At 41.9% G+C, this 22,242-nt stretch overlaps 1 protein-coding gene across 5 annotated transcripts in view; it reads left to right on the forward strand.

Moving 5' to 3' along the window:
- Positions 1-295: 295 nt before the first annotated feature.
- Positions 296-22,242, forward strand: part of DOCK10 (dedicator of cytokinesis 10) — a 299,156-nt gene continuing 277,209 nt past the window's right edge. For 2 of the 5 annotated variants that reach the window (XM_051849117.3, XM_008259243.5), the window contains exon 1: positions 296-726. In XM_051849117.3, the coding sequence (XP_051705077.3) occupies positions 604-726 (123 nt within the window). In that variant the 5' untranslated portion in view covers positions 296-603. The remainder of the gene's footprint in view (positions 727-22,242) is intronic. The other 3 variants (XM_051849118.3, XM_089328957.1, XM_089328962.1) reach the window with 3 other exon arrangements.

Raw genomic sequence — 22,242 nt, forward strand, 5'->3', positions numbered from 1 at the left:
AAGGAGAGGTCAATACGCTGAGGGGACCCCACGCACCACACCCTTAATAAACCTCTGCCCCTTTTCCAAGGCTGAAGAGAGAGCCCTGCTCGGCCCGCGCCCATCGCTAGCTCCAGAAAGTAGGGTCTAACCAGCAAAAGCAGCTGCCACTCAGACCTCTAGGCAGCCTCCACACCGCGATGAGGGCCCTGGGCACGCCCCGCCCGGAGCCCCTGCAGCCTGTCAGCGGCTGGAGTGCTGGGGACAGCAGGCCGGCCAGCTGTGCCGGGTGGGCGGCGCGCGCGGGAGCCGCCCCACGCGCGTCCCGCGGCTCGCGATCCAGATGTGCGGGCGCTGGGCCTCAGCCGCCAGCCGAGTTGGCCGCGCGCGCCCAGAGGAGAGCAGAGTTTGGAAAGTCGTGGCGAAGCTTCCGCGGAGGCAAGGGGGTGGGAAGAGTGGGGGGTGCAGGAGAGAAAAACCCGCCTCTAGCGAGTAGAGCGAGGAAGAGGGGGGGAACGGCTCCGAGTTCCGCTTCCTGAACGGCGGGTGGGTAGAGAAGGCTGGCGCGGAGGAGACCGGTGGGACTCACGCTCCGGGCCCGCGGCGCGGTCGGCGCGGCCCGCGATGGCCGGAGAGCGGACCCGCAGGTTCACCCGGAGCCTGCTGCGACCTGGGCAGGCGGCCGAGCTCCGGCACAGCGCCGCGTCCGCCGCCGCGGTGGCCGTCAGCAGCCGGCAGCAGCAGCGGGTGAGTGCTGCGCGTCCTCCGCGCCTCCCCGCTCACCGGGGCCGGGGCCGAGGCTGGCCTCCAGGGCAGCTCCACGCGCCCCTGCCGTGAGGCCGGTGGTGTTCGCTTTCGCACTCCCTCTCCTGTGCCACCTCCTCCAGGCTGCACCCCCCCCCCAACCACGACGCGTAAAAATCGGGGGCGCCTTTGGGGACGCGGGACGCTTCGATTAGCAGCTGCGTTGGCGGCTGAGACGCAGCGTGGGCGAGGGTGTACCTGGGTCTGAGCTGCGGTGGCGCTAGGTGACGGGGTGCCAGGCATCCCAGGGGGCTTCTGCAAAACTGGCTCCCTGCGTCCGCAGGGCTGCGCGTCCTTCCCACCGGTGGAGAGGAAGGTACGGGATCCGAGGACCCCGCTTGCGCTGGGGCTGGGTTCCCCACCTGCACTCTGCCGCGGAAACACTGTAGCCGGCAAGGTACTCTGACCGCGGGGTGAACTTTCTGCTACTCCAGAGAGCGTTGGGGGACCAGGCGGGAGGACACGTGGGTACAGAAGTACCCAGCGGTCTCTGGTGTTTTTCTAAGACGTTTCGCGGGGTTCTCCCGCCAGCCACCCTGCATGGTGACTTCCTTAATCGAATCGCCTTCTAAGGGCTGGGTGATTTCCGCGGGAAGTCCCTGGGGCCGCAGCTAGCGTCTGAGCCCCAAATCGTATCCACTCCACTCCAGATGTTCCTGACGTCCAGTAATGTCACGCTCCGGGGTAGCAGTGGCGAGAGAAATACCCTAGTCTGGTGGGAAAGGGAAGCGAGGGGGCACAGCCTGGCAGCTGGAGACGGGTTCAGCAGCCGCGCTCTTGGCCGCACTGTGCTGGACCGGAATCTGCCTTGTGTGTTTCGTTTTCTTTTTGCCAGTAAATATCATTAGGCATTAAACGGCTCCTTTTGAGAATGTCAAAGAAAGCGTTACTCTTGCCAGTCACTAACGAAGAGGGAGCCAGAAGCTGCCCAGAGCCAGTTCCCACAGCCAGGACTATTCTCTGGAGCCAGAGGTGGGAAAGCTGAACGGGGCGGAAGCAAATTGCCTGGCAGCGGGAGCGGGCATCGGATGGATGTCCAAGAGTGGGAGCTGGTGGCCAGGGCCCCTTCCCCGCCACTCACCGCTGGCTGCACCGCGCAGTCACGCAGAGGTGATGCGACCATTGGCCAGTGCTGTACCAGGGACGGCTTGTGGTTCTGATATTTGAGCAAACGTTTTCAGGGCAGGAAGGACGAACTGTCAATAAGAACAATATTTCAAAAAATGTTCAAGCCAAGTAAACATAGAGGTAATAGGAAAATCTTCAAACGTGTAGAAAAATAATTATAGCTTTGTAATGGTTTGCCCTTCTCTGCACAGTAACTTTATTTTGTGTTTGATTCCTTTAATAGAGTCTCAGTAATGATCTAATGGAGAAGTATATAACTGATACCCAACATTCAAATCATTCAATTGGAATAAACAGCATAATTTTTTATGTGTGTCCTATTTTTAAGTGAACTCTCTTAGAACTTGTGGCACAAGAATTTCCATTAACAAGATGCATCCCAGATATTCTTCCATACACACGCATCACTACTTTCTCCAAAATTATGTCGTGTTGGAACCCCTAGGGTGTCTTGTCAAAAGGAATAAGCTCAGTGCCTTAAAAAGCAAAGGGGGAGGGGAGATTCCAAGGCAAAGATGTCCCTTTCTCCCTTGCTTTTCTTCAGCACCTTGGCCAACACTCCAGCACTAGCTGTTGCCAAAACATTTCATGGGATGCTATGCATCTAGGCAGGCAGCTTTGGCAGAGATTTGGACAGCAAGAAGACACGTGCTTTGCGTTCCAGCCTATCAATTAACTCTTGAAGGCAACAGGAAAGTGGTGAGTTCTCTGAACTGACATCAGAATGCTGTGGGATTCTGTGAGGGCAGAGCACATCTTCAAAACTAAAACCTTGTAATTGGGCTACGTGTAGAGTCTAACCATGGCTTACACCCATTCAACCCCCCAGGACGCTATGTATTAACTCAAGTCTTCAATGTTTGCTTGTCAGTGGAGAAAAAGATGATAAGTGGGGAAAAAGCATGGTTTTCTGACTTCAGCACAGGCTATATGAAGCACATGAAACTTGTATTACAAATAATTTTTTAAAAAAAGCTAGAGATTTGAGAATCCTAGAAAGCTCTGTTGGGAAAAATATTTTATGCTGGATTTATACAAGGTCCTCCATGAAAACCCTGTGAGGGGGGCTGGGGCCCTCCACAATGCTCCAGTGAAGTACTGGTGGTTGAATTCTGTTCCATCTTATAAGGACAGATGAGGTTGTCAGAATAACAATGTAGCTTTGGGCTATGAGATAGGGATACACACACACAAGCCAGTAAAGCTTCAAGATGTGTTTGTAATATAGAAAACAGAAATCAAATGAATGCTGAGTGAGGTCAATGACTGAGAGAGGGAAATTCTTACAGGAGTTGCTGAGAAAGGTAAAGGTGTATCCCAAAGTCAACTTGATTTTCCTTCTAACCTAAGGCACTGGGGTAGATTCATGTGCTTGTAGAGGTCTGGTCAGGATCCACTATTATACATCCCTTCCTAGAACAATTATTAGTAAAGATCAGACATTTTGAAAAGAGAAATATTTACTCTTTAGTTATCCTAAAATTTTTCTGTAGATAATAAATGAATAACCACTCATGCTGACATCAACTCATAGCATCAAGTCAAGTTTTAAATAATTTCCTGAAGTCTCATTGCTGTTTATCTTACAAAGAAAGCTTCCTGATATAGAATCTCATTTCTTTTTTTTTTAATCTTTTATTTAATGAATATAAATTTCCAAAGTACGACTCATGGGTTACAATGGCTTCCCCCCCCATACCGTCCCTCCCACCCACAACCCTCCCCTTTCCCACTCCCTCTCCCCTTCCATTCACATCAAGATTCATTTTCGATTATCTTAATATACAGAAGATCAGCTTAGTATACCTTAAGTAAGGATAGAATCTCATTTCTAAAATGATTAGAAATATTTCTCCCATCCTAGGATTTTGATATTTTATTATTTTCATTGACTATATGTACAGTATTGACCTCAAAGTGTTAATGTCACTAATTATACATTCTTTTTTGATAAAGTCCTCTTTTAAATTAGATGAAATGTATTTGTACTTCAGCAAGAATTCATCCATTTAGCTTGCCACAACTTATTAACTTATGAATTTGGAATTTTTGTACTTTTCTGTGTATATTTCATATTTGATAGAATTCACAAGAAAAATACTAACAAAAGGTATATATTGCTTTTCTGCAAACCCTAAATCACTGTTAGAAAAGATGAACTTTTTTATGGGATGATTTTACATCAGAGCAATGGAGGAATTTGAGTAACAGGAAGAGTAAAACCTACACAGGGTCAAAGAACGACATAGTATAAGGAAGCTCAAAAGCAAGTAATGTTCAGCAAAGACCAAATACCCATTTTCGCTTAAAGCTTTTTATGTATTTACTCAAGTAGATCCTAGCGTTTTATTTACATTCACTCTTTAAAACATATATTTATTCTATTATTACACAAAACTACTCTACAACTTAATTTTTTTTTTGCTTTGTGTTTTGAATTTTTTCCCATCTGCTTAAAAGGCAAAGAGACAGAGACACAGATAGAGATCTATCTATTGGTTCACTCCCCAAATACCTGCAGCAGCTAGAACTGGGCCAGGCTGAAGTCAGGGGCCCAGAAGAATTCCCATCTAAGTTTCTCATGTGGATCAGGGTCCCAAGTACTCAAGCCATCATCTGCTGCCTCCCAGGATGCGTAACAGGAAGCTACATCTGAATCAGAGTAGCTAGGACTCAGACAGCACTCTGATGCAGGATGCAGGCATCTGAAGAGGTGGCTTAACCCACTGCACCATGGTGTCTGGCCCCATTATCTTTTACTGTATCACATTTTGTTATTCACTTCTTTTAAAAAAGAACCTTCCTGTATCAAGTGTGTTTTCTCACTCCCTCCTCATCAACCCCAAAAATGTAAAAGGATAGAGGAAAGTATTCTTATCAATAAAAGTGGCAGGTGCCGCGGCTCAATAGGCTAATCCTCCACCTGTGGTGCCAGCACACCAGGTTCTAGTCCCAGTCAGGGCGCCGGATTCTGTCCCGGCTGCTCCTGTTCCAGTCCAGCTCTCTGCTGTGGCCCAGGAAGGCAGTGGAAGATGGCCCAAGTGCTTGGGCCCTGCACCCCATGGGAGACCAGGAGGAAGCACCTGGCTCCTGGCTTCAGATCAGTGCAGTGCGCCAGCCTCAGCGGCCATGCGGGGGGGGGGGGGGGGGTGAGCCAACGGAAAAGGAAGACCTTTCCCTCTCTCTCTCTCTCACTGTCCACTCTGCCTGTCAAAAAATAATAATAATAATAATAATCACAAAAATTCCATTTCCTCACTTTGATCTCTCTTAACTCTTCTCTCCCCCACTGAGACTACTTTTGATATTTTAGGGAGCTTTGAGTAAGGAGAACCTTTGACCTACCAAAGAGTTTTGATTGAGAAGTAATGGGTACATAAACATGTTTACAAGAGGATGAGGAATTCCTAGAAGGAAAAACTTCCTCCCTTTTGAAATATGTGACATCTAAAAAGCTGAAAATAGGAGGAGTTTCAAAACATTTGTGAGGATACTGGAATTTCCCAGAAGTCATGGTAACAGTGCATCAGAGGATATAGAAAGGGGTGTTAAATGAAAGTGAAGCACTTGTTTTTCTGTCAGCTTCCAGAGTTAAAACCAATATGCAAAGTAAAGGCCTGTTCTTTTGGCCTTACAGCACAGCCTTCTTTTGTTGCTGGTTTTGACACAGCTCCTATGACAAGGGCATCTGTACTTTAGCAGAAACCACACAGTTGTGTTTTTCTAATGAAGAAAGACCCTGACCTCTTCACCTGGTGAAGAAGTCAACACACGCTTGGTTTATAAGGTCAAGTTTGAATGCTGCTGATTTTTGTCAGCTAATGTTTTTGACTTCTCAAGGGCACTGGAGCAGTTTTCAAATAAATTGTAAAAATGGTGGGAACTAGAAAACTTTCAGAAGTTTCAAAGAAAGAATGAGTCAGTGTGGTATATATGGTTTTTGGCTTTTTCTCCAAATCATTTTCTATGAGACCTAGCATAGAGAAAGAGCAGAGATAAATGTCTATGGTAAAACATTTGTTGAGAACTTACCAAGTATGAGGCACAAATTTCTTGCTTATTTGTTTTATATTTGTTGCTCCACTCACTTAACTGTAGAGTGAACTGAGTTTAAGCTTCTAAACTAAGAAAAATGCCATGTTATACATTAAATCATTATAATCATAATCAGCAAAAGTTCTCACCCTGGGTAATAGGATGAGTGTTGATACCTTAAAGATGTGTTCCAGAGTGTGGCAAATGTTACTCTTCATACCAGAGGTTTTTAAAGCAGAATGACTCCAGCCAGTGCGGGACATGTGTTATGGACTGAAAGTTTGTTTGCTCCCAAAATTCTTACATTGACACCTTAGACATCAATGTGATGGCATTTGGAGAAGAGGCCATTGGAAGGCAATTAGGAGTAGATTAGGCCATGAAGGTTGGTCTCTCTTGATGAGATTTTTGGCCCTAAAAGAAGAGAAAAAAAGATCTCCATCTCTTGACCATGTGAGCACACTGGCCATCTGTAAGCCAGGAAGAGAGCCCTCACTGGAAGACCAACCATGCTGGCAACCTGATCTCATATGTCTAGCTAACAGGACTGGGAGAAATAAATTCCCATTGTTTAAGCCCCCATCAGTCTGTCCATTACAATATGTAATAATAATGATTCCTTGTAGGTTTATCAAATCTATATTGTCATTTTTAAACCCTCGTAGCTTGAAAATAATTGGTTATATCAGAAAAATTAATTACTAGAATAAACAAACCATGAGAATTTTTTATTCTGTTTCACAGGCATTGAGTGAAAAAGGTTTCTTTGGTTGACATTTTAATGCCCTAAAAATAGGATTTATTGAAGTTGAAGATTTTTATTTCCCCATATGCTGTTGTATAGTCAGTGCCCTTCTTGACTGGCTGTCCTTTACTGTATCTTGTGATACTCTCTCCTTGACTATTCAAGTTCAAGTTCCATGGCACACTTCCAGATGGATCTTGTGGATTCTGGGAAGTGGGAGTTGGTGTAGGAAATGCAGAGCCCATGGCTCTGGAGCCCAGAATTCCAAGCCAGGCTCTGTGACTGTGAAGTCCCTTCTCTTTTTAGAGCTTCAGTTTCCTAATTTGTGAAATTAAGAAATTAGATGGTTAGATTGCTGCTTTTGTCCCAGAGTTTTAATAGTTCCTCCTCATCCCTCAGATTTTCAATTGTTACCTCCCCAGGAAGGTTGTGCTGAATCACCAAGTAGAAGTATCCCCACCCTGGTATAGCCTCCAGCTTCCCTCTGTCTGGCTCTCTGACCCAATATTCTTCTTTCTACATAGCTCTTACTTAAGATGATCCTGTTGCTTAATTTGTTTGTCTGCTAATCATCTTTCTCTTAAGTGCCATTGAGACCAGGGAATGTTTCTGTTTCACTGCCTTTTTGGGAGGAGGTGGGGAATAGGGAGAGAGAGAAAAAAAACGCATGCTCCAATTTGCTTGTTTACTTCCCAAATGCCTGCAACAGCCCTCAGGTGGGATTAAAGCTGGGAACTCAGTCCAGGTCTCCCACATTGGTGGCAAGAACTAAACCACTTGAGCCATCACTGCTGCTTCCTTGGTCCATATCAGCAGGAACCTGGAGTCAAGAGCATTAGCAGGTACAAAAAAACCCAGGCACTCCATTATAGGATGCCAACATCTTAAATGCACTTCCCCGTTTTTGTACATTTATGCTACATTTATGATATGAAAAGGAGGAAAGAAAAAATTGTACATTTATGCTACATTTATTATGGAAAGAAGGAGAAACAGCCTCCCTTCTCATTGCAAATGAGATGCAAAGAGAAAGTCAAGAGAGTAGGAGGGATGTAGATTGTAGTGGAATAATGACTTAGACATTTCCATGTTGTCAGTATCTGATAATGATGTTTCTTAAGTCATCTTCCTCACTGTCTACTTTGTAAGGCTCAGTGAACACTGAAAAAGCAATCATGGGCTGACGCCATGGCTCAATAGGCTAATCCTCTGCCTTGCGGCGCCGGCACACTGGGTTCTAGTCCTGGTCGGGGCGCCGGATTCTGTCCCGGTTCCCCTCTTCAGGCCAGCTCTCTGCTGTGGCCCGGGAAGGCAGTGGAGGATGGCTCAAGTGCTTGGGCCCTGCACCCCATGGGAGACCAGGAGAAGCACCTGGCTCCTGCCTTTGGATCAGTGCAGTGGGCCGGCTGCAGCACGCCAGCTACGGCGGCCACTGGAGGGTGAACCAACGGCAAAAGGAAGACCTTTCTCTCTGTCTCTCTCTCTCTCACTGTCCACTCTGCCTGTCCAAAAAAAAAAAAAAAAAAGAAAGAAAGAAAGAAAATGCAATCATACAGACAGCTATCCATCACATTCTGAGTGCCAAGTACTTGACTTGTGCTGTCTCCTGTAATCCTGCAACAACCCTATAGCAAAGAATTTTAATTCCTATTTTATAGATGAGGAACGAGATGGCTAGAGATCAGGAGCTCACCCCAGATCAAATGACTGGTCAGTGTTGAACGCAGAGTCACATGCAGATACTGAGTCCACAGTCTGTGCTCCTCCTGACTGTTCTCCAACTGCCTACCAGTGCCACCAGCCAGGAAGAATCTCATTAGATACGCAGTTAGCATCCATCAGTGAAAGCAATGCAAGTGAAAGAACCTTCAGAGCACCCACCATAAGAAGAGCTTCTAAGAAAGAATTTAACACACGAGAGCTCCAGCTCCTTTTGCTCTGATTAACAATTTGTCATTTATGACATTCCAGTAACACAAGATATTGGAAGCGACACTGACTTTGGTCACCATCTTACTGCTCGTTCTTTTTCTAAGGACAGCAGTGGCACCAAGTGAGTTAAGCTTTGCAAACAAAGGCTCCTTCAACTCAAAGAGGCATCATTTGATTCTGTTCCTGCCATAGAAATATATTTCTGGCAAGATAAGCCTGTGGCTGTGACATTGTCTCTCATAACCTAGATGTCAATGTGCATGTTTACAAACAAGAGGTCCTCCCTTCCCTTTTGAAGTGATCTTGTCTGCTTCTTATCTTTCACAGTAATATCCATGAGCTGGAAACAAATGCTTGTGTTTGCTGGACTCACATGTTGACCTACATTTAATGATGCAGAAATAATAAAATTTAATGAATATGACTGAGTTAGTGGCAATCAAGAACACTTGCCTTTGAAAACATTAGTGTTTTGCAGTTGGATTGAAGTGGACCCCAGTCAGCAAAAATTCTTTTAATTTGTTCTGCTAAAATATGAAAATGTTCAGTTACTCTAATTCAATTTCAGCATACCTCTTCTCCTGACGAGAAGAATTGGGGAAGCGAAGCAGCTGTTTAATTTAAATTAAACACCAAAATGGCAGAGTTTAACAATAGGATCTGAAGGGAAGTCTCGTTGAAAAGATGACACCATTTATGATGAACACAGTGAGGTGTTCTTCTTACAATTATTTTAGTAATTAGCAGTTAAAATGACTAATTGAGGCTGTCAAAATGACCAGTGACTTTTGGCCTTCCAAATCATGCATTCTGTAAGAACACAAGCATGAACACTGGACTTGGCAAACATGCAAACAAAAACCTTAAAACTAGCTATTCAATGAAATATAATTAAAATATTCTTGAACACCCATTGTTTATTTGATGAGCTGTTAAAAGTCCCTTTGTCACAGCTTTTTAGGATGAGAAAATGGAAATGGAGTACAGCTGAGTAACCTTCACAAAAAGCAAAGTGATGCTGGATCCCAGCCAGATTTTTAGAGAAGAAAAATGCAAATATAGAGATCTAATATTTAAGGATGTTTACTTTTTGTTTTGCATGTTACTCATTAATTTAAGAATCAGACATTTTTTTCAAGAGGAGATTTTATTCTCAAGTGAGTAAAAGGTGTTCTCGTTTGCTTTAAGACCTATCTATGTGGATAGCTATAAATGTATCTATGTATGAAACCGCTAGTAATAAAATTTATTGGCCTACTAACTTGCTGAGATAAGATTCTTTCAGGAACCTTCTGAATGCTAACATGGAAGGTTCATTCATTAACTTCAGTTTTTTGAAGTTAGAGCCACTATGCGGCCAACATCCAATCAATTTGAAAAATGTATCTCTTTATCATTAGGAAGCAGTGGTTTCCAGACAGTATAACCTCAGCCAGGTCTTGAAGCTTCTTTGGGTTTATTTCCTTGTGTTTAAAACAAGGAGAATGGACACTAAGAGTTTAAAGATATTTTAGCCCTAAAAATTGAGAAAGTATTTACTCTTTTTCAGACATTTGCATAGAGAAATTAAAGAAACATTGTTATTTTAATAACACTATTGTTTATTAAAATATCTGACTTGAGCAACATGAACAATTGTTTTAAGTGATCTACGACCAAATTTGTATTTCAGCAATGGGAACGGTAGCAGTGAAGGTGGTTATTTGAGCATGCAATGAAGAGAATAACTGCTTATATATCCCGAAGATGAGGCTCGTTATGTGGGAATTGCCCAAAGGGAAGACAGCTGTGGCAAAGGTTGGGCAACTCAGGTTCTTCCAACCTTGCAGAGACTCAGAGGCCAGCATCCCATCCCATCCCCTCTTTCTTATCCCGAAGAGAAGAGTAAAGCTCATCTACTTTAAGAGAGCACACTTTCTATGCCCATTCTGACTGCACAGGGCAGTCCTCTGCCTTATAGTTGGTGTCAGGCTTTTCTAAATACATACGTGACTAGAATGTAGGTGAGTAGTTAGAGGTTTTGAACTGTCTTCCCAGCTCCAGTCTGCCAAGAAATTGGGGGGGAAAAAAGCAAGAACCTCTCTTTTCTGTCTCTGTTTCTGTTGTTTTGTTTTGTTTGTTACTGCTTCTATCACCTCCCTTTTCATATCTGAGAAAGATAGTGTGATTTAGATAGGAGTTGTGATTTCAGAGGTGTTGAAAGGTAGCAAATTGTTGCTTCCTATCAAGCTATGGGGATTTTATTCTACAGTTGGTGGCCAGCCTTAAATACACAAGGTAGCATGGAGATTGATATTAGTTCACTGTAAATCCATTTCTTAGAGGGTGTGCTGGAAAGAGCCCCCATACATTAAAATTAAAGAGATGTTAGTGTTCCAGAATTGACTTTCTATCACTTCACTGGTGACCAGTCTGATCCCTGGTAGAGCTGTCCACAATCTCAATGATAAGCATTGGTTCCCTCTCCAGGACTAGGAATTTGAAGTATGCTTTTATCCACAGACTCCCAGACCCCAAAGAGCCTCCAAAGCAAGGACTATGATTCTTACCTGTGTATTTCCATAGTAACAAAATAGCTGCTGTGTGCTAGGTGCTCACTAAATGCATGTCAAAGGGAAGAAAGAAGGCCTCTATTGCAGATGACAGAAGTACAGATTAAGCCTGCAAAAGGAATCCAAGTGTCTGGCTTGTGTTAAAGAAATTCTTAGGTACACTTCAAAGAAAATCCTTTGGTGATCAAGAACAAGCATATAGTATCTACTTACTATTAGCAAAATGAATTGAAGTGAACTGAATGGAATCTAATTCAAGATTCTCAGAAAGAGCTATTCAGAGATAAAAAATAAAATGTTGGCAAGCATGTGTTTATGCTCTTGAATAAATCAGATTCAGAGAAGCAGGTGCTGTGGCTGTTCCAATACCAGCTCCTTTGCTTGTGGGTGCCTGGGTGGCACACACAGGCCTCACTGTTTGACCAGGGATGTTATTGTCATTCCTGCTGATGCTGTCAGCAGTCACGAGGCGTAGGCTAAACATATCTCCAAGCTGCGAGCAGAAAATGATTGATTAAAATTCAGGAAGTGTGGGCTAGGGTTCTGACAGCAGTTCATGCCCAGTCTCATGATGGAAGATGTTTATAGATCTTTTCAATTAGTAATAAATTGTCAGCACTGTGTGATTTTATTATACTCAACCAGAATGCCACTTTTTAGCCTCAAGAACTCTTCTTTCCGTGAGGTTAGAGAACTTTCCCGAACTTGTTTTAAAGCTATGAGTTGACTCAGCTCTGTTTAATTAAGCTTTTCTTTTTGTGGAGGAGAATCTTTTCACTTCCATACTTTCTAAACTTTTGTGGATTTTATTAAGGTAATAATTCAAAATATAAAAATATAAAAATTAATGAAGAAAAAGTTAGTCATCATTCACAATCTTACCACCCACTTTGGGTATGTTTATTCAAAACATTTGTCATTTGACAATAATATTCTTTGACACACTTCTGAGCTAATATTGAATATTAAATTTTTAATATGTGTTAAGTGATTCAAGCTAAATTTTTTCCTGAGAATACTTTCTACAGGCATTTGTGAATACATGAAATATAAGTTGTGAATAAGGAAAGAAAAACTGTACTATATTTTTTTAATATCCTATAATCATAAACATTTAGACTTGAGGGAAAAATTGGTCCAAAATAGATAAGGAAACTACATCAGGATATGGTCAGGATTACGGAACCCAGTGCCTTTTTTGCAGCAATGCATTTATTTTGTATGCTAAGAATCGAAGTCTGGAACTTTACTTATCACAGGGCTCTCCAATAAAAGTGAGTATGCTTACGTACAATAAAGCACTGCTTTTAAAGGAGCTTGAATTGTACACACCCAGTTAACCTAGACACGCACACTTGATTCACCTGTTGAACATAAGAGGCCAGTGTTTTCTGCTGCTTGCTGACACTCTGGGCAAGTCTCCAAACTGTGACCTCTGTTTGGCAGACAGTTGAAAATGTGTGCCTCTACCAGTTGTGTTCTTGGACCTGAGATATACCTGCAAGCTGACATTATGGCTTTTGTCTCCACCTCTAGTTATCTAGACGGCTGCATGGGACTCTCAGTGCCCTACTAACTTTGCTGACTCATGGGTGCAGTGATTCTGCAAAGATATGAACACTGGTATTAAATTTCTATTGCTTCCAGAATGAATTACTACCTATTTATACTTAAACACACTGATGAGTTCCCTTCCATAGTGCAGTTGAGAAATTGGTAAGATCTCTATAGGCTCAGATCTAGGTGTTGGCAGCCCTGTGGCCATTTCTGGAGACTAGAGGGAAAAAATCTATTTTGTGCTCATTTTGGTTGTTGGTGGAATTCAACTCCTTGAGACTGTAGGTCCGAGGTTTCTATTTTCCTACTGGATGTAAGCTATGGTCAATTGTCAACCTCTAGAGGATGCCACATTTTTCAACCATAGTCCCCTTCCTCCATCTTTAAAGCCAACATAAGTCACTCCTCTCTTGCCCATTCTTCTACATTCTCCTTCCACTGTTAAGGAGTCCCCAGATTGGATTGAGTCACCTGGATAAACCAATATAAGCTTTTCATTTCCAGGTCCTAAATCTTAATCACATTTACAAAATCTCCTTTTAATGAAAGTGAGTATATTCTCAAATTTGAGGGATTATGATATAAACATCTTCCCGAGCCCTATCATGAAAATGCACACAAGATTACTAAAAAGAACAAATCCTCCCCAAGAGCTACTTTCTGATTCCAAGACAAATAAAGGAAACCATAGTTTTGAGAACACTAGAATTCAGTTCCAAAACCTGACCCTATGCATATGTGCCTGATTCGGTTAGTGAACCTTAGCTTTTCTCTCTGGTTGATTAGCATGGAAAAAAATTCCTATGTGGACTACTTGATAACATGCCTAATAATGTTTTAAATGTTATTTCATTTTTCTGACACATTTTACATGGCACCATATGATGGTACTATACATGAACCTACTATGTAATTTCCAATATGTATAAACATACCTTACTGCATAAGGCACTTTTTTATGGTGAAAACATTCAAAAATCCTTTCTAATTGTTTTTTTTTTTCTTTAAACTTTGTATTGCTTTGTTACATTGTTTGAAACACAAAGCCACAGAGGGTGAGAAGGTGCACATTAGCAGGAAGCTGGATCTGAAGTGGAGGTAGGACTTGAGCCCAGGCATTCTAACATAGCATGTGCAATTGTGAAGCAGAGCCTTGACCACTGAGCAACAACAGCCACTACTCTAGGTTTCCTTCTTTTTTAAGAGAATGCACAGTATATTATCATTATTTATAGGCCCCCTATTGTGGAATAGAAATCAGAAATTCTTACTCCTATCTACCTACACTTTAAAACTCATTAGTCTTTCCTAATCCATCCCTCCTCACTATACTTCCTAGCCTCTAATAAACACCATTCTGCACTTCTATGATATTAAATATTCTTTTTGTACTTTAATTTTAATTAGTTTTTAACAGATTCAATTTGATTTGTGGATACAATTCTAAGAACCTAATTATATTCCCTTCCTCCCTCATTCCCTCTCTCCCCGTCTCCCTCTCAACCTGCTTCCTTCTCCCTCTTGTTTCTTTTCTTTCTGAGATAGCATATTTTAAATTTACATTACAGTAAAAAGGCTTAATAATTCACCATATTAAAAGTTTAACAAGTAAAAAGCAGAAAGACCCTAGTTTAGTGGGAATATAGACAACAGCTATAAAAATAATTGAATGGAAAAAAGACCATTTTACCCATACACAGTAAATTTTAAAATATTCATACATCATTCAAATTATAATAGTATAACCTTCTTAATCATTGGTTTGATAAAGGTATAAAACAGAGTTTTACAAAACTGTATTTGCAGCAATACTGATACAAACAGACATCTGTTTTGAATTTTAGCTCCCACATATAAGGGAGAACAGGCAGTATTTGTCTTTCTGTGTCTAGTTCATTTCACTCAACATGATGTCTTCCAGTTGGATTCATTTTGATGCAAATGGTAGAATTTCATTCTTTTTTTTTTTTTTTTTTTTTTTTTTTTTTTTTTGACAGGCAGAGTGGACAGTGAGAGAGAGAGACAGAGAGAAAGGTCTTCCTTTTGCCGTTGGTTCACCCTCCAATGGCCGCCGCGGCCGGCACGCTGCGGCCGGCGCACCGCGCTGATCCGATGGCAGGAGCCAGGAGCCAGGTGCTTTTCCTGGTCTCCCATGGGGTGCAGGGCCCAAGCACCTGGGCCATCCTCCACTGCACTCCCTGGCCACAGCAGAGGGCTGGCCTGGAAGAGGAGCAACCGGGACAGAATCCGGCGCCCCGACCGGGACTAGAACCCGGTGTGCCGGCGCCGCTAGGCGGAGGATTAGCCTAGTGAGCCGCGGCGCCGGCCTAGAATTTCATTCTTTTTTTTTTTATAGCTGAATGATATTCCATTGTGTGTACATGTACCACATTTTTTATCCATTCATCTGATGATGGACACCTTCATTGATTCCAAATTTTGCTATTGTGAACAGTGCTGCTATGAACCTGGTAGTGCTGGTAACTCTTTCATACATTGTGTTCAAGTCTTTTGGGTATATACTCAATAGTGTGATTGCTGAATCACATGGAAGTCTACACAGTCCTCTCCACAGTGATTGCACAATTTACATTCCCACCAACCGTGTATAAGCGTTTCCCTTTGCCCACATCCTTGCCAGCATTTTTTACTCTCTGTGATTTGGATTTTAGCCATTCTAACAGGGGTGAGTGATATCTCATTGTCATTTTCATTTGCATTTCCCTAATAGCTAGTAATGTTGAGCATTTTTCATATATTTGTTGGCCACTTGTATTTCTTCTTTTCAGAACTATCTGTTGGAGTACTTTGCCCCCATCTCAACTGGACTGATTGCTTTTTGTTATTACTGAGTTTTTTTTTTTTAAGTTGCTGATATATTCAAACTATTAATCCTTTGTCAGATTGGTGGTTTGCAAATATTTTTTCCATTCTCTTGGATGTTTCTTCACTCTACTGATAATTTCTTTTGCTTAGCAAAAGGTTTTGAATTTCATGTAGTCCCATTTGTTTAGTTTTATTTTTGTTGTCTGTGTTTTGGAGGTCTTGTCCAAGAGTTCATCCTTACACCAGTATCTTTGAGTGTTTCCCTTATATTTTCTTCCAGCGACTTCATAGTCTCAGGTCTTAAATTTAAGTCTTTGACTCATCCTGAGTTGATTTTTGAATATAGTGAGAGGTATAATTCTAATTTCATTCTTCTACATATACAAATCCAGTATTCACAGCATCCTTTGTTGAAGTGATTGTCCTGACAGCACCGTATGGTCTGAGCACTTTTGTCAAAAATGGCTTGGCTGCATTTATGTGGATTAATTTCTGGGTTTTCTATTCTGTTTGGTTGATCTATGTATCAGTTTTTATGTCGGTACCCTGCTATTTTAATTACTGTGGCTTTGTAGTCAGGTAGTATGCTTTGCAGTCAGGTATTGTGATGCCTCCAGCTTGATTTTCTTTTTTGTTGTTGTTATTGTTTGTTTGTTTTTCAATTCCTGTTTATTTTTGGCTCTTGGGGCAATGTCATGTTTTCAATATTAAAAAAAAAAAAAGCAAGTTCAACACAAAATAGAAATCTGAAGTGCGGGACAAAACTAAAGGAACAGGGGAAAGAACAGCCAAGGAAGAGCTGAGATGTCGCCAACAGGAGGCTGTCCTGTCCCCTCTGCTCTGGGGAGCAGACTCACTCCTGCAGGGGGCAGAGCAAGCCTCCTATGTACAGCAGGAATGGACATGGGGGGAGGCAGGAGAGCGTTTCTGGAGGCTCAGGGACCAAGGCTGGCCTTTCTCCTTGAGTCCCCTTCCTTTCATCAGGGGAAAGGCAGGAATGGAGCATGTGAGACAGGGAGAGAGCTCAGGACGGAGCCTGGAGGGAGACTGGGAACAGAGATAATACTGTTAACACCCCAAAGCCGAGATGGACTATGAGATACCTGAAGCAAAGATTTCTTCCCTGGCAGGGGCTCCGACCTCTCTTTCTTGTCTGGTACTTGGGCTTATGGCGAATTATTTTGGAAACAGAAGGGAAATATTAACTGGACAGATGGGAGCAGTGGGCACCAGAAAGAAACACATGGCAGGATTTGAGTTTCCCAGAGTGGAGAGAGAGAGGAGACATTCAACAAAGATTTATTGAGCTCCTACTATGTGCCAGGCACTGTTCTAGATCCCCCTCCCCACAAAGGAAAAAGAGAGAGAGAGGCAGCAACACAAATTCTGAGGGAAAGGACAGATTTTCTTATTCAGGGTTGCTTTGTCTATTGGGGTCTTTTGCAATTCCATATGAATTTTAGCATACTTTTTCTAACTAAAGAATTCCATTGTTATTTAGATAGGGATTGCCTAAAAAATTTTTTTAAGATTTTATTTATTTATATTAGAGGTAGACTTACAGAGAGTGAGAGGGAGAGACAGAAAGAAAGGTCTTCCATCCACTGTTTCACTCCCCAAATGTCTCCAACAGCCAGAGCTGGGCTGATCCAAAGCTAGGAGCCAGGAGCTTCTTCCAGATCTCCCGTGTGGGTGCAGAGGCCCAAGCGCTTGAGCCATTTTATACTGCTTTCCCAGGCCATAGCAGAAAGCTGGATCAGAAGAGGAGCAGCTGGAACTAGAACCAGTGTCCATATGGGATGCCAGTGCCACACGCAAAGGATTAACCCACTGCGCCACAACACCAGTGTCACAAGTGGAGGATTAACCCACTGCACCACAGCGCCAGCCCCAAGAATATTTTAACCTACATTCATTGTCACCTTTCCATGGAGAGTGTTGCACACTCTGTGACCACGTACCTAGAAATGAATATCACTGTGACTCAGTGAACCACACACAGTTAACTAAGATGACTGTTATAGGGCCTCATCTGGGTATTCAGAAGAGCCTGAACTCTGCTTAAAGCCTGCATAGATCTTTGTCTCTGGAAGGTCTCATCATTTTATTTAGATGACAGTAGCTTTGAACCATGGTAACCTCAGGCTAATGAGATCCATAGTCTCCATATTCTCTTGATTTCATATATTAAGAATCCTGATAAGCAGAATCAAAAATCTGTGTACTAGGGTCAGACAAGTTGTCTACAACTTGTGTTCATGTTTTCAATGACTATCACTTAGAAAGATAGGGTAAATAATTTAACACCAGCAGTTGTACCCAAACCAGCATTGTTGGCTCATCAACAAGTGAAGACTCATATTTTTGGTCACTGAAAAGTATACTCAGTATTCCTCAATATTTTCAGATCTTGGAAAAGCTTATAACTACTCTTAACATTAGGTTCCTCAGAGATCCAGCCCAAGACCTTCCTTTCTCTGCCTTTCCCACAAAATCCCCCTCACACAGCCACAGCCCTCACATAGTCTCTTATCCTTCCAACTCCACTTCCACCCAGCGTTTCAACTCCACCCACTGACATCTGCATCACGAAGTCCCTCTGACACTTCAATCTCTACAGGATCCTTTCCTAACCTGTCCTTTCACCTCATCAATCTGTTTTCATTTTTTCCTGAGTTGTATGCAGCAGATTTGAAAACTGAGACCATGCTGCATTGCTACCATTCCCTGAAACCCCAATGTGGAATCACTTTCTGCATGCTGATCACGCTACCTCCTAAACATCTCAGCCATCTCCCTGATATTTGTGATACAGGTAGATCACTTAAGGTGTCTTTCCTGGACTGTCTTTTGTGATTCTTTGTGGCTCTTTCCCAGCTTTTTAACTAGTCTGCTTTTTGTCTTTGGTCTTCCTACGTGGTAATCCACCCTCCACATGTTGACATACCTGAACTTGTGGTCGCATAGTTGAGATTGTGATCTAGCCCTGTCTGAAGATTCCTGATGCTTTCGATTGTTGCTCTAATGGTCGAATCTCACTTGGTGGCAAGCTATCTTTCCAGCTTCTAGCATGGCTCTTCCTCAACTTCTTTCATGTTATGGCCACCCAAACTTCCGGACATTCCTCAAGTTTGCATGGACTCTTCTTGTGCCACCATCTGCCTGGAGCACCCTTGCTTTCTTTTTGCTCAGCTTCTACTTTCCTTTCAAGACCCAAATTGGTTTTGGGTTTTATTATAACTTTATAAATGGTTAGATGGATGGACAGATGTACATGCATATCTATCTTTCTATCTATCTATCTTTTTTTCTATCTATCTACCTACCCACCTACCTACCTATCTATATAGGTTTTCAAAATATTCACAGACCATGTCATTTTTGAAAGGAAATTACATTGACAGTATTGAAGTGAGAGAAGAGCAATACAGGATTATCCTTTGCTTTACTTGGATTCATTAACTATTACCTAGCCTTGCAAGCAAGAACCCTGGCATTTGGATCTAAAGCCTTTGAAAAAAATAAAGCAGATTCAGAGACTTTTAGAAAGGACCCATTTTAATTATGGCCTTTCAGTACTGCTGTGACTAGGAGGGAAAATTGCATTCTAGGACTCTGATTTCTTTAGTTTTTGAAGTACACTACCTAGCATTCTCATTGGAAATTTAGTTCTTGAACATTTCTTTTTTTTGACAGGCAGAGTGGACAGTGAGAGAGAGAGACAGAGAGAAAGATCTTCCTTTGCCATTGGTTCACTCTCCAATGGCCGCCGCAACCAGCGCGCTGCGGCCCGCACACCACGCTAATCAATCGGATGGCAGGAGCCAGGTACTTCTCCTGGTCTCCCATGGGGTGCAGGGCCCAAGTACTTGGGCCATCCTCCACTGCACTCCCTGGCCACAGCAGAGAGCTGGCCTGGAAGAGGGGCAACCGGGGCAGAATCTGGCGCCCCGACTGGGACTAGAACACGGTGTGCCGGCGCCACAAGGCGGAGGATTAGCCTAGTGAGCCGCTGCAGTTCTTGAACATTTCTACCACTTCCCAATATTTTTCTAGTCTCATGGTCATATTAAATCATACATTATATATTGTTTTTATTAATTATTCAATTTGTAAGAGGAAATATGGAGAGATATAATTTTCCCCCTTTCTAGCATTGAAAAACTGTGATCTAGTAGTTCCTAACTCCATTATCTGCTGATGCTGGATCAAAGGGCCTAGGTGCACCTTTGAGTACTTGGTATATAGCATGCACCTTTAGCTCTTATACTTGGGTCTTGCACCCAAGTGTCTTCTTGCTAGTCATCTCCTCAAGAAATTCTTCCTTGATCTCCTAGACCAAAGCCCAGGAAAATTGAATTGTCATTGGTACTTCACTGTTGTCACAAATGTTAGTTTTGTACTTTTAAATTATGAAATACTTCCTACAATAAAAGGATACATAAAGCATGCACTTATTCTTTAAAAATAAAAAGTAAAAGTATTGTTTATGAAATGCATATGAGCAATTATTTTTGCAGACCTTGCTTAGCACCTCCCCATCCCAGGTTGTTCCTTCCCCTCTCTGTAACACCTAGTCAAAATGTTGTGCTCATCATTCGCATGCTTTTCCTCTTAAATATATACAGTTTTACCAAAAAAATGCTGGAAAAGTGGCCCCAAGAATTTCATATTCCCCTAGAATCCTCAAATGTTAACATTTTGCCACACTTCAAATTTATCATTTCCCCCCTCACTTTCTCCCTCTCTTTCTGTACACAGAAAGAATGTTATTTTTCTGAAACACTTGTGATTAAAGGGTACTAATGAAGTCCTTTTATCTCATAACACTTCAGATATGTGTCCTAGAAGCAATTCTCTACACAACTATAATAAACAAAAGTCAAGAAATTAACACTGATACAAAACATCTAGTTCTGGTTCATAGATATTACTAACATTTTCCCAGTTGAGTTATTATTTTTGTGGGTGTGGTTCTTGACTGAAAGATTGCATTGTATTTAGATGTCATGTCCCTTTTGTCTTCTTTCATCTATGACAGTCTTTCTGGGTCATTCTTGATTTGGACGTTTTGAAAAATACAGGGCAATGGCTTTAAGAAAAGTCTTCAGTTTGGTTTTAGACTGAACATCCTCATGGTTAGATTCATGTTTGCTGTTTTGATGGGAACATGACAAGGGTTGTGTGGTGTCCTTAGTGCATTTCAGGAGGCATACATTTGTCCCATAATTGGTCACCTAAGTCTGAAGTAGAGCAAGGTTCTCTTCTGTAAAGTTAATGGGTTATTCCCCTCCCTCTAAATGAATGAATAACTTTTGGGGCAATCTTCTGAGACTTGCTTCTCTCCTTGCTGTTGTCACTAATCATCCAGTGGTGATGTTTTCCTGATGCAATTACTACTATGGATGGATGTTTGGTCTGTTCCCATTTCCTTTAGCTTTGCTTTTGTTACTGTTTTTCTATTTGATTTTATTTTGTTTACTATTATAAATGATGCTTCTGTGAGCATCCTTTTCTAAATTTACTGGTGCACAAGTGCACAGACTTTTTTTCTACTTTAGATAATTTTGCAAAAAGACTGCACCACCTTCCACTCTAACAAGCAGTGTAAAAAATTATCCTTCCTATCCCTTCTGTGACAGTTGACTTATGTCACACTTTCGTACTTTTGCCCATTTGATAGGTATCAGATGGGATCCTATAACTACTTTCTGTTGCATTTACCTCTAGCAAACAAAGGGGAGCATCTTTTTATGTTTATTGGACTTTGGTTTCTTTGCACATTGACAATTCAGTATAAACCTGGGAGATTTGCATGCATTGGGCATGAATGTCAAAAATGAATAGTTAGATGATTATTGTTCTGCAGGAGAAAATTTATTAAATTTATGTAAGCTGCATTTGAAAGTTTCATTAGTATTTTCTTAAAACTATGTTGTTAATTAGGATCAGAATCATTCCATCATCAAGTTTATGGATTTTTTACTCACTCCATAAATGTCCTGTATGATGAGATTCACAACAATAAACACAAACAGGTGACTCCATTTTAAAAAATTCCAGTTCTTCCAACATTAGCCCAAATCTAGAGACAAAGGGGCTATTTACACAGAGTTTCCTGGCCCCAAGCATTTCTTGTGTAAATGTTGTTTTGTTTAAATCAGACTGAATTATACAGTGCATTCCATTTGTGTTTAAACACTCAGCCTGAAATTCAGATATTAATTTCAAAGTTTCAGAATTTTTTTCAGCAGCAACTTCTTGTGGCAGTATATGGTATTTATGTTAGAAGGATTTTGTTTCATTTTGTTTAAGCTTAGACGGACAGTTAAATTCTGCACTTGTATAAAAATGTGTGGCTAAGGAAATATGATGTAAAAGACGCATTTTTAGTGTCCCAGGTTTGCCACTAATAAGTATTGTGACTTGGATCTAGTTGTGGGACCCAATTGTATTGGTTCTGATTGCTAAATCTGAACTTTCAAAGAACAGCTGAAAGGGCACCTGCAGAAGTGAACAGGAAGCTCTGTTTGGCCCAAAAGAGAAACAGGTATAGAAGATGAAGTAACTTGCTCAAGATTTCACAGTTTTAAATGGTGGAGCTGCAGTTCAAGCTCCAGAAATCAGAATCTTAATCAGTATATTGTAAAATCAATATGTGTGTGTGTGTGTGTGTGTGTCCAT

This window comes from Oryctolagus cuniculus, chromosome 3 (assembly GCF_051225735.1).
Source record: "Oryctolagus cuniculus isolate XC-2025 breed Fujian yellow rabbit chromosome 3, ASM5122573v1, whole genome shotgun sequence".
Lineage (NCBI taxonomy): Eukaryota > Metazoa > Chordata > Mammalia > Lagomorpha > Leporidae > Oryctolagus > Oryctolagus cuniculus.